The sequence below is a fragment of the Mytilus galloprovincialis genome, chromosome 4 (genome assembly GCF_965363235.1).
Source record: "Mytilus galloprovincialis chromosome 4, xbMytGall1.hap1.1, whole genome shotgun sequence".
Taxonomy (NCBI): Eukaryota; Metazoa; Mollusca; class Bivalvia; order Mytilida; family Mytilidae; genus Mytilus; species Mytilus galloprovincialis.
The window spans coordinates 50,150,767-50,164,557 of NC_134841.1; the positions used below are offsets into that span (position 1 = coordinate 50,150,767).

General features: G+C 32.2%; 1 protein-coding gene across 1 annotated transcript; it reads right to left on the reverse strand.

Moving 5' to 3' along the window:
• Positions 1-5,127: 5,127 nt before the first annotated feature.
• Positions 5,128-13,371, reverse strand: LOC143071045 (G-protein coupled receptor 83-like). The gene is made up of 3 exons (XM_076245126.1): positions 13,360-13,371; positions 12,878-12,917; positions 5,128-6,509 (listed from the first exon to the last, which is right to left on the reverse strand). The coding sequence occupies exons 1-3, from the start codon at positions 13,369-13,371 to the stop codon at positions 5,575-5,577; spliced, it is 987 nt and encodes a 328-aa protein (XP_076101241.1). The 3' UTR covers positions 5,128-5,574.
• Positions 13,372-13,791: the final 420 nt, after the last annotated feature.

Genomic DNA, 13,791 nt, shown 5'->3' on the forward strand with positions numbered 1-13,791 from the left:
ACAGATTAAACAAAGCCAGAAATATATTCAGATCACTAAACAATGTATTGAAAGTACAGTAAGCGGATCACACCAAAACTGTACCAGCATTGTGTTTTATCTACTCTGTTTTATAGATCAGAATGATGGAGTCCGACAGAAGTCGATCTTAGCAAACTGTCAGTTATTTATATAAAAAAAGCTAAAAAAAAGAATCGTGTGCATTTTCGGGCCAAACAAGATATGCAATGAAGACCTTCTAAGACATTGTCATCAAGATAGCACTGCTACAATATTAATGATTAAGGGGTTGGCAATGGATTGGGCATGTGATAGAAGAGATATAAATTCCATCACTAGAAAAGCATTACATTGGACTCCAGAATGAAGGCGTAAGCAAAGATGATAAAAAAACACATGGAAACACATGTAAAGGAGAACAGTAGAAAAGATGGCCAAAGACAGAAATGGAGAATCTTTGTTGCTGCCCTACATGCCAATGGCATACCGGGCCGCAAGTTAGTAATATCATTCCGAAACGATTTTTTGGATTAAACATTCATCAGAAACATCCAACACTAAATATTTGAAAGCCAAGAATATATACGTACAAAACAGCGTAAGAGCTTCTAGTATATGACCAAAAAAAGGACATACATCAATACTAGTAGTCATATCCACTTTAGGTCACCTTGGCCTGATGGAGTTGACTAGGTTATCTTCGTTTGGGTTTCATGGGATTATCTTAGTGTTTGTATTTTGTCATGACTTGTATGTCATGAATTCAACATCGGTAAAAAAAACTGTTTTGTCAATATTTAAAAGTTCATTGAGTATGGACTTAAAATATTGTGACAAGGAAATGTTCTCTTATTGGCATATTGACAATGCATGCTTTTTTTTTTATTAATATAATAAATAAATTAGATCTTGGATAAACGTAGACTTCAAAACAGCAACTTATAATCAAGTTTATCAAACATACAGCCCGTAACAGATTAGTGATCGAATTCGCGTTTCTTTACCGTCAGAATAAGTTACGTTATCGACAAACTTATTTCAGAAGTGACATAATTTAATTTTCTTCATCGACAAAATATTTCATGTCCAACGTGTAAGTTTTCATTGTTTAAGTCGAAGTTTTTTTAACACAGTAAAACGTTTTTTATAATCAACCTCTGTTATTGGCATTTTCATTTTAACGGTAAAGGATCAAATACGGGATCTCCGAAATTTCTATCATTTGTTACGAGGAAATCATTATTCAATCGAACATATGTCTTTGTTCATGACACATATTATGAAATACAAAGGAGTTGAAATGAGCAAATACTTTCGAACTGACGGAAACAAAAATACATAATCTAGAATGTGTGTTCTGTCATAAACAATGGCTTCGTCGTGCGAATCGACGAGATCATGTTACATGTAACTGATCTTAGCTGTAGAAACAGTTGGTGCGACCTCGATAAAATCTTTATCAATTTAATATTAGCGACAAGTATTAGCCTTTCCAAAAGGGCTAGTCGTCTCCTAGCTGATGAAAATGGAAAGTGCTCTCGCTTTGTAGCTTAATTCATTTCCTAGGATAGCCACGTGCATCAATCAACAAATTTTACCACACACGTGAGGTCACACGTTATGAAATAGTATATATTATCGTTTAACGTTGTTGTTTACGAAACTCCAGAAGATTCGGCTATTTATAGATAAAAGTTACCTGTATACCAATTTCATGAATATGCATGATTAATGACCAGGCAAAATCTAATTTCTAAAATAAAGAGGACAAAGCCGATACTCTACAGGTCTGAAGGACATTTACTAGGTTTGGATTGTCCTAACCAATTAATAAACTTTGATATTCAAGTCTCGTAATATCTTCCAATCAGGTAGTAAGAAGCATTCACGCACTGACTGTCCATCGTTCAATTCTTAATATCGTCTCCTAGGAGACGATAATAAATATTCATGACTACAATGATAATGAATTTATTGGAGTCACATCCACTGTTTCTACTGTAAACATGAACTCGTCGGTTAGTGCAATGAAGACACTTTTAAAGATTGAGATTGTAGGTTTATTCTTTACACCTTCGAGGTATTAAAATTATTTCAGTGTTTATTTAAAGTTAAATTTATTTTCAAATCTCTTCTGTTTAAAATTGTCGAAACTTCCGTTTAAGATTTCTGTGGTAAACTATCTATTCTATAGTTAAAAATGGCGTTTTTTAAAGAAATCAACATTCAAAGTTTAGAACTTCATGAACATGTACAGGAATCTGAATTATTGCACATCTATGTACTACTTAAAATTGTACTTCGATCTGTTGCGTCCTTAAAATGTTCTGACTGTCCTAAGATTTAATTTACGGAAATGTTTCGGTAAATTAAATTCAAATCCGAATTGAATGTTTATGACACACAAAAAGAGAAACCAGAATCTCTTGATGACCAAACGATTTTCATTTGTACACTGCTAAAAACTGTCAGGTCCTGGCCATGGTATATTTTGGAGAATTTTTTTTTACTGATTTTTACTAAAAAAAATATTCTCTGTGTGTCAGTGCCATTGCAAGAAATAGTTTTGCTCGTTATTTTGTCATATTAAAAAAAATTCTCAACAAAATTTTCCCGTTCAAACTGTACTAGAAAAAGTTTGGCATGTGAAACGGACGAAGACATATTCTAACAGAAGTACAAATACCAGTCCTCCCTTTTGTGTATACATATGAGAAACATTTCAAAGTTATTGATTGAATTCAAATCCATCACACATACGGTACACATTGTAGTCCGAAAAAATAAAGGACTTCATTCCTATCAAACACCTTTTTAATTGTTTACCAGTATATTTCTTTTAGTTTTGGGTAAAATTGTAAAGGAAATAATACTATCAAGACGTCCTTCCATAAATCTTTTTTTTTTCTGTTCTGACTTTGAAGAAATCGAAATGGTGCATGGACATATTTTGTTTCATATTATTAGAATCATTTTCAATATTATCGGTATTAAACTTGATTATCGACACATGAAAGTTTGTCACCATTGTCAATCTGTTTAACGTTAAAGTACCAATAGTTCGGTCACTACTTAATTAAGTTTGTCGATAACGTAGCTAATTTTGACGGTAAAGAAACATCAATTCGATCACTTCTTTGTTACGGGCTGTATTATGTTCTGTATATGTTGGCTTCGACTACTGTCAAACTCTAAAACTATGTTTCAATCTTTATATTGCTGAAAATCAATGCATAACACCACTGTATTTGTATATTGTCTTTTACGGTGACATTTGTTTTTACACAGATGGTTTGTTATCTGGTAATTTGAACGTTTTGTATTTTGTTATGACTACTGTGTTTTCATTGGAAAATTTAAAAGAACCCGACTTGGAAAATACCAAAGGGACATACAGAAAACCATGTTGAAGCATAAAATATAACATTATGGACAAACTTTTAGTATTGTGTTTTGTTGTCTAGGTGACGATATTTAAACAAACTACTAGTATTAATTGTCTAACAACAAAGTTAACCTTTAATGGAGAGTACTATTTTTTGGTAACATAGCTCTTCAAACGTTTGTGTTCTTGTACATCCTTGGCTTTGACATTTTCATCTTTGAGCGTTCCTAATGAGGTTAAATGAGGTTGAATTCAGAAAAGAGCTTATGACGCATGAAATTTGTAAAGGGTTCTGTTCATTTTTTACAACTCTTTTTGAGAAGCTATATGAATTGTTCAGGAATTGATGGTTGTTTATCAATAATTTTGACAATAAGATTAAGTTACTTTGAATGACTTTCTAAAATAAGACTGCTTTGTTGTGCCGGTGTATAAAAATCGGTTTACTAAGATGGAGAATGTTCTTGTATTTATCAACGATTCATTCATTCGCCATTGTAAACATTTATAAATTTGCAGCGGCTTGAGTGAGTATTCAGGAGATATTGTATAATTTTATAAACAATGACTAACTGCTTCTTCTGATTAATTCTGAAGTTGTTTGTTTTAACGTCCGTACATTATCTTGTTTGTAGTTTGTTGATTTTATTTTGTGTTTTGTATACTTGTAATACTCTTTTCTTTAACAAAAGTTTTGACTGTTTAAAATCGTTCATTGAAAAAACAGTAATGTCTGTGTATGATCATATAAGTCCTTGTATTCATTTTTGTTTTTCTGACATTCCGATGATAATAATTTTCAATAACCGTCAATATGGACATTTTACCGTTAGTTGTAGGGTCTTTTGAAATTCTATGTGCTGGTAACCTTTTTATAAAGAATTTCATGATGTGAGGCAATTCAACGATTAATGGGGTACCTCAGATTTTCCGGGAAAATAGACAAGTGCTTATGCTGGTGATGTGTTTTGAGTGTAATTAAAATAGACGAGTCACTATTATATAATATGTGCTTTGCTTCGAAAGGTCGTGACATTTACTCCAACCTCATAATTCATACACATTGACAAAAAATATAAGGGAGACATAGTTTAGTCTGCCGTAAACATCAAAAATAAAAAATAGCAAAACCTGTCATCAGTTATATATCGTAATCAGATATTTGTCGACAATGTTGAAAGGTACTCCATATGAATTTTAGTTACTGACCATAAAAGTCAATTCACGTCTACAAGCATTTTAAACAACTAATTCTGTTGATTTTAAAATATCATAACTGTTATGTTGTTTTATAATTGACACATTCTTCAATGCTTTGTGCTGTAATCGATCATAATCTCGTGCTTATCCATTGTATGTTAGTTGCTTGAGATTACTGCTCCCATCCAGTATGTCTTCTTTTTCGGTCGACTCACATTTATAAATGATTATTTTCATTTACAGAACCTACCCGTTTCGTAGTCATTGTTAACTTTGTTCTTGTCCTGAATATGCATGAACTATGTTCAACTTTACGGTAAACAAAACACAATAAAAAAACATTAATATTTATTCTTTAACCAGATGATGGCTATGATTGGACTATATTTTTTTAATCTTTAAAATCATATCGGTTCGTAATTTATTGGTCTTTGAAAGCAAAAGTCTCACGCCATATTTACGTAACCGTAATTATTAAGTACATTAAGGTCAGTCTGAACAATGTCGCATGGCGAAACGCTGAACGAAAGAAAAAAAATAGATTGGAAAGAAAATTTCCTATCATATATTACAGTTTTCCATTATAAGAATTTAAAGTACATTCACAGATTAATAGATAGAATAATGTAAATAAGAATGTTGCACAATCTTTCAATTTTGTCCGTTGAGAAAATTTACAGATATAAACGGTCTCTATATTGATAGTAAATTTTCGGAAGTTTCATTTCCGACAGAAGCTTCCATCGGATCTTGTTATCTGTAGTATTTAAATATTTAATGAAATGGTTTAGAATTGTTTTATGCAATAATGACTAGCAGTGCATCTTAAATAGAACTAGTCGGATGTAAATTATGGAGCGAAAAGTTCGTAAAATCTCAATTAAACTGTAATAATTCAGACATGAAACAGGAATGAAATATTAAGTTTTGAAGACCATACTTGTAGTACATGAACACATACTTGTGAATTTTCTTTTAATGTTGCAAAGTCAAACCATATAAGCAAATCCTCGAAATGTCTTTGAACTTGACCTTCTTGAATCCGATGCTGAAAATGAGGAAATCGTTCTACTTGAATTTCCGAACCGACGATTGCTTCGCAATCTAAATCCTGTGGAATCAATTTCATCAATTTCTATTTCAGGGCCGCCAGTAAATGATTTCAGACATCGAAGACGTTTTGCAATGACTGTACTGAATGCTGGATTCATCCAACAATACAAAAACGGATTTATGCACGAGCTGCTAATCGCAATCCAGTGACAAACAAAAAATGTGTTGGTATCGGGATGAAATACTTTGGTATTTGGATGGTGGTCAGCTAAAATATAATACAAATTCAACGGCATCCAGCTTATTGCAAATACGGCAACTACAGCGACTAGAAGTTTGATGCTTTTCCTCTTAGCCTGGATTTGCATTAATCGTTGATTTTCAGTAACAACTCCAAGATGGGTTCTTATCCAGAGTTTATGTACAATTCGTCCATAGGTACATGTTATCACTATAAGTGGAATGAAGTACTGAAACATTATAGTAGCAATTGTTAAATACTGTTCAAATTTATTACTAGGGTAAGTTGACCAACATCGCTTTACTTTGTATGTTATCATATTGATCTCTTTTACATTAGTATAAATTCCAAAGGGTAGTGAAAAACAGATAGATAACAACCAAATGAATGCCAAAACAAACATTCCTCGTTTTCTTGTCATTCTGGGATGTAATGGATATAATAATACCCGCTGTCTGTCTAAAGCAATTGCTGTTAAGGTGAAAGTCGATACATATACTGATACTTTAAGAGAATAGTTGAAAAGATGACACAAAAATGACCCCAACGTCCACTCGTTCATTAGATTTCTTGCAATATTTAATGGCACGTTTATGAAAGCTAACAAAAGATCGGAAATAGCCATATTTGCTATAAACAGGTTTGTAACGGTATGCATGTGTCTATTTTTAGCAATGACATAACACACAAATACATTTGCAAATATTGTTATAATAGTAAGTATTCCAAAGCTGGGTATTAGTACAATGGCTCTGTTGATGTCAAATTGCACTGGGTCATCAAGAGTATTGTTTTGCTTTAGAATCTCTTCAATGTCTGTCTTATTAGTGCCGTTTATATTCTTGAAGAGGTTTTCTATCTGAGTTATAACGTTTGTCATGTTGGAAGTAAATTACTTATTACAAAAAGTGTATTCAATCAAGTAATCCACTGACGCTGAAAATAGAAATTAAATATACTGCAGCAATCAAATAATAGACAATTTACCAACACTATACTTTGGAACAATCATTTACATAGAATATGTTATATTTTGTATTCAGGAGATAATACTATTATGTATATAGAATGGTTTAAGTATTACAAAGAAATATGGTAACGATTGCAGCGTTACAATTCTGTTTATGAAATTGAAGAAGACAAACAATTAATATAATTGGTTATGCTCTCTATATAAAAAAGAACTACTAAATGTCAATTTTTAATCAATAGTATCTTTGAAATACTCGATCATTTGCTTGACTATAAAAATGTGAACTCATGTTACATAGGCTTATAGGATAATAATTGCTTAACACTTGGTTGTTTTTAATTTACCAGTCTGGCACAATAGATTAACCTATAAAAATGTCATAGATGAAGGGACTTTATCAACAGTAGACATCTTTTATAAGTTTCGGTAATCCTGAAAAGTTCGTAAAGACGATCACATATAATATTAAACACAGTATGTTTTGTTAGTTACGACATTTTTTATTCATCTCAGTCGATTGTTTGTTCTTTACTTCTTTGACGAAATATTCGCACTGGGGCGTCGCTCTTATTTAGATATCTTGAACTAAACTTCATCGACATGATCAATACACAATATTTTAAAGCATCAACAGTTAACTATTATTTTGATCGAACCAAAGATGAATGACGTAAACGTTGATCACGTAACCTTGAAATTAGGAAAGAAGAGAAAACATTAATCCATAGGCCTATTGCTTTCTATGTTATTTTATGCAATATCAAGCATTTGTATCTATCAGTATTTTGTCTAAATTCAAATAGAATGGCAATCATTTCATAGCAAAACCATGTCTTACCCTGACTTGTGCTGAAAAATTCTACCTACTACATATAACTAAAATGGTATTAAGTACTTCTGATCTGAATAACAGGACAAATATTCTTTCCTTTGTCATCGTCTCATATATTTATTTCACTATTCAAGAAAAAGTTTTAAAACAAGGATTCTGATATGATCAAAGATCCTTGAGCTTTCATTTCATACCAAAATTGCCTTTTTAATTTAGCGTCTGGCGTATAAAAGTTAAATCCTGGTATCTATGATAAGTTTATCTTTACCGTAATATGGAGTTTTTAGTAAACTGATATGACTACAATCTCATTACACAGTTAAAACATCTTTGTGAAAAAACTAATCTGTATTGGTTGATAACTGACATGTTTGTATTTTCCGAAAGCTTTGTAATAAAAAGACAATTCATACAGCTTATTTCAATAAATCCATTTTATTGGTAAGTTATTGGTGTGAATATAATTGTATTTGTCATCTCACAATAAATCATGTTAGCAATCAAAACGGATAAAACAATGCATTTGTTAATGGAAAATGTGATCATTGTTTTGTTTTCCCACATTATTGTGGGAATCAAAGAGTCACGGTGTGGTTGCAAAGAAATCAAATTGAAATGATAAACTAGAAAATTAACTAAAGGTTCAATGAAAAACACAGTTCCCCGTATGCTGTATTATCTACATTGGTAGCTTACATTCATTGGCAAGTTTTCATTATAAAATATAAACACGTTTTCAAAATTCTGCAACCCCTTTTAAGCCTCGGTCACACCTTACCGGATAGCACGAACGGACGCCTAACGGATGAACATAAAAGTTGTTCGTTGACAAAATTGTTATCCGTTAGGAGTCCGTTGATGTACTGACCGAATAAAACGGACGTGTAACGGATGCATAACGGACACACACCGGATATGTAACGTACGAGAAACGGAAACGTACCGGACAAAACGGATGTCGAACGTACATCCAACGGACGAGTACCGCATAAAACGGACACAAAACGGAAGCGTAACGGATAAAACGGATGAACAAGATAGACAGAAAAATCAAAGGCTACAATAATAATACATGTAAATCACATAAATATTCAAAATGTTTCTGTGTAACTGTCCGGTAGATGTCCGTTGGTGAATTTATCTTCCAGACCTCCAACGGATGTATAACGGATACAAAACGGAAACGAAACGGACAAGTACCGTACAAAACGGACGCCTAACGGACGTTCAGCGGACATTTTATCCGTTGGACATCCGTTCAAAGTTTTGAACATGCTTAAAATTTTCCACCGGACAGAACGGACGTCGACGGATAAAACGTACGCTTAACGGACATGCAACGGATATGGACGGACGTTTAACGGATAAGAACGGACGTCTAACGGACATGAACGGATTGAAAAAAAGTTATCCGTTAGGCGTCCGTTCGAGCTATCCGGTAAGGTGTGACCGAGGCTTTAACAACAATGACAAAGGGCGTAAATTGTTTCAACAATACCAACAAGCAATACAGTTCCACTTGGATAATTTTCAAATGTGTTGCAAGTTAAAAATTGGATAGTGATTTGTGTGTTTCAGGAATAACTTCCATAGGGTATGGTTGAGACTAAGGATATAAGGAAACTAAATATGTGAAACATAGGAAGCACCAATAAATACATAAACACTGACAAAAAATAAAGCATACAAGAAACTGTCCTACCTTTGTTACTACAGATTAAAACAATAAAATCAAAACCTTATAAATAAAAACAAAATAGACAGAAAACATAAGTATTTTTTAGTGAAGAAGGATCGGGCTTGCTTGTTTTATTTTCTATCCCAATGTACAAATCCGAGGTTGCTATTCAAGTCGAGGGTAGACGAGTGAAACATTGAAATATTGCATTTGAACTATCTATTTGATCCATTAAGTGCATTATATATTATATACTGTTTATTTCTTTCTTTATTTACATACTTTTGTATCAATCAATCACTGAAAGAAACCAGCTGCACTTACGTTTTATTTCCAAAAAACTTTAGATTCATACAAAGATGTATTTTTATTATATGTACCTTAATTATACTATATATACAATATTAACTGCACAGTCAAATGTCAAATATGGATTTTTAAGAAGTTATCCATAAAACACAATTAACGACTTCCCCGAATAGTTTAAAGACCGTGTTACAAATATCATGAGGTTGTTTCGTTTAAATTACACTTAGCTCGAATTTTTCAGCAACCTATTTTTAAAATTAGATTATATACCCACAAAACGATACGAGTTAGGCGGACAAAAAAAGAATTCATGAAAATATTTTTTATTGAAAATAAATATAACAATCCAAAATATGAATTTAACGTGAATAGGCCGTATGATGACCTGAAACTAACTGTACGGTGTGGGTTTTCTCTTTATGATGCTTGCATGATGTTAGTAAACTTGATCTCTGATACATTAAACTCGAAATAAACTCAGTAATTATTCATGATGTTCTATATTGGGAGTTTCCGCGTATTAAAATATCATCTCCTGACATAAAACAAGTCATTCTTCAAGGACGATACAAATTGAACACGGAGAATTGGTATGTTGAACACTCCAGTCTTTCAAAAAATATAGATAAACAAATTTAAGTCATCTTCGTATATATATAATAGCAAGTTTGGTTTCTGAACATAGCTATTGCTTTATGCTCAACAAAGCCAATTTAATTTACCTTCAAAAATATTAGTAGAACGTTTCATTTTTTTAAACTATTTGTATCGATTAAAACCTCGCCATTTAGTCGTGGTTGTTTATGAACATGCTGCTTTTTTTAACAACAAATTGTTATTATATTCCTTCACACGTATGGCGATTTAACGCTTAACAAAATATAAAGACAATTGTCAATTAATGAAACTGTAGATGATTTTGTGGTTTAACGGTATATCATTTTACATTTTCATTTCATTCACGTTTAGACAGCCAACTAAAAAACAAATAATCATTGGTGCTTTGTTAAAGATTTTTAAAACACGGGTGTGAAATTTGATTTAAATTCTGTTAGCTTATACCAAACTACATTTATAATATATTTATCTATATATTTTCAAATGCAAATAATTATCAAAGGTACCAGGATTATAATTCAGTACGCCAGACGCGCGTTTCGTCTACATAAGACTCACCAGTGACGCTCATAGCAAAATATTTATAAAGCCAAACAAGTACAAAGTTGAAGAGCATTGAGGATCCAAAATTCCAAAAAGTTTGTGCCAAATACGGCTGAGGTTATCTATGCCGGAGATAAGAAAATCAAATAGATAAAGGAGAGAGGAAAGATACCAAGGGATCATTCAAACTCATACGTCGAAATGTCTTGACAACGCTATGGAAAACAACAGTATACAAAACAAAATATAGAAAAGTAAAGACGCAACAAAATCCCCATGAAACACAAGGTTGATCTCATGTGTTCCGGGATGACTTCAAAAGAAAAATGACCAACAGACAAACAATAGTACACAAAACAAAATATAGAAACGTAAAGACTGAGCAACACAACCCCCCCCCCAAAAAAAAAAAAAAAAAAAAAAAAAAAAAAAACTGAGCAACACAAACCCCACCAAACACAAGGTTGATCTCGTGTGTTCCGGAAGGACTTCAAAAGAAAAAATACCAACAGACAAACAATAGTACATAAAACACAATATAGATAAATATAGACTAAGCATCACAAAACACAACAAAGAAAAAAAAATTAGCAACTCGAACCGCACCAAAAAGCCTTAGGTGACCTCAGGTGCTTCGGCAGGGTAAGCAGATCTTGCTTCACATGTGACACCGGTCTTATTGCTAATATATATATACAAATCTGGTGATAAGTCTTATTTGGTATGTCACATTCAGGGAAAAGGAGGGAGGGAATGTGGCTTCGACGATTAGAACATATCCGTCGTCATCTGTGAAACAGTAGTATTGCATAGCGATCGAAGAACTCGTGAACAATACAAATACTGTGCTCAACAGACATTTTATTGTGGTGCATATAAATAAAAGGAATTACACGTGAATGAGACAGCAACATAACGATATAAAACCCTTTAAAGACATCCTGAGTTCAACAGACGGTCAACACCATACTTTTAGATTTATGGTCATAGGCAAACGGTCTAGATAAAATTAAGGACTCTCAATATAACTTTCATCTTCAGTCAATATCATCTATTAAATATCGAATAATAACCCATTCTTATTCCGCTATTAATTACTCAATATCCTGATTTGTCAGTTTTTTCCTTTGTTATTACAATGTTATCAGTAGAGTTTGCTCTTGACCTTCCAATGAATATCAAACTTTCTAATCACTAAAGCAATGTTCAAGATGTTTAACTAACAGTAAGTGATTAGAACTCCGGATGTTCGTGTTAATATCACAAACATGACTTATGACTAACTGAATCATAGTTCTTCTATCAAAATAGGGAATATGCAACTGTTGGTACTAGTAATATTGTATGATTGTGTACTTAAAGTATCCTTGTCCAGACTATTAAATACAGCTTTATTAGAAATCAAGCAGAATCAATTACAATGGTGATAAATGGTAACAAATAACGCAAAGATTTATCTTTTTATTTTATATTTAGAACAAATCTAACAGGTACAACTGAAAATATGAAATCAGTGTTTGGAAATTTCTTTGGGCTGATGAGATAATTATTCTTACTTTATTTTTACATAGATTCTATTGCAATAGTTAGACTTATCTCATTTATAATTAATGCATTAAATATAATTTATATCTCCTGTGACCAGACAGCTTTTCCAAAACCAATGCTGTTTTATTTTATTTGTGTTCATTTACATTTCAAAACATTTTTTGAAACATGTATTCAGACCTTGCTCGATAATTATATGTAAAAACTGTAATTATAAATCAGTCAATGGTCGCTCATTCTTTTGTACGATATTCAAAAACGGATACATTCTCTATAACTTTTAAAAGTACAAAATGTAGTTAAGTAAAAGAAAAATGATTTTGTTCATCCGGTTCACCCATTACAGAAAATCAGTCCGTGCACAGCAAACAAGTTTTATAAAAGGAAATCATTTCACACTTCAATATGTATACAATATTAGGTCAAGGAGGCTGAGAAACTGGGGAAGGGCGAGGTTTTACTGAGCCCTTCCCTAGTTTTGCCCAGAGTACAAAAACGTTTATATTTTTTTGACATTGACCTAATATTGTTTTTATACTGCAACCTAAATTAATAAATTAATAGCTTTTTAAATCGTAACACAAATGTCAAGCTTTTTTCATCCCTTAATGGACCCCTGATTGTGGAGAAAGTGTTCCATGATGAAATTGGTATTATACAAAATATAGCTTTGTTACTATTTTTAGGAAATAAAAACAACTAGATGCAGTATGAATGTATATACTCTCTCAAGTTGATTAAATTGAAGAAATTATGTTCTGTAAAAATAGTTCTTAAATTTCTCCTCACTGCATGACACCTGCTATCTGGTCGATAACATTGTGTTTGTATTTCTTATTAAGTACTGTAGAATAGTGTATACTTATTGGCTGGGTATGATTGGAATAGTAAGTTTATTGCCCCCCGAGGTGCAACTATTGACCTGATGCGTTTTATTATATCTAAAAAAGCAACAGATATTAAACTTGATTTATTATACCTCAGGTATCATTTTCTATATGAAATATGTACACAATATTTTCATTATTTTTCAAATAGCAAGTGTTGAACTATTGGACCGGTCAATAGTTTCCAACGATTGAACCCCGATGAAACTTTTTGACCGCAAACGTCATTATACTGCAGTGATAGGCATGGTAAAATATACAAATTAAAAACTGGCTATACTAAAAAAAATACATTGAAAATAAAAATACTTTATGCACTTTAAGATTCCATAAGTGTAAAAGCTGAACCAATGCTAAAAAGTACGCTACACACTATGTTTCACATTAAAGGATGCTAGCAGCTACTTAAATCAAGCTCAAAGTACTTAACCTGATGATTAGAAATCACACAGTCCTTCACATTATATCAACTTCTGAGATTCATAGAATATTTATGACTAGGTTATAACATTTGGTGATCATAA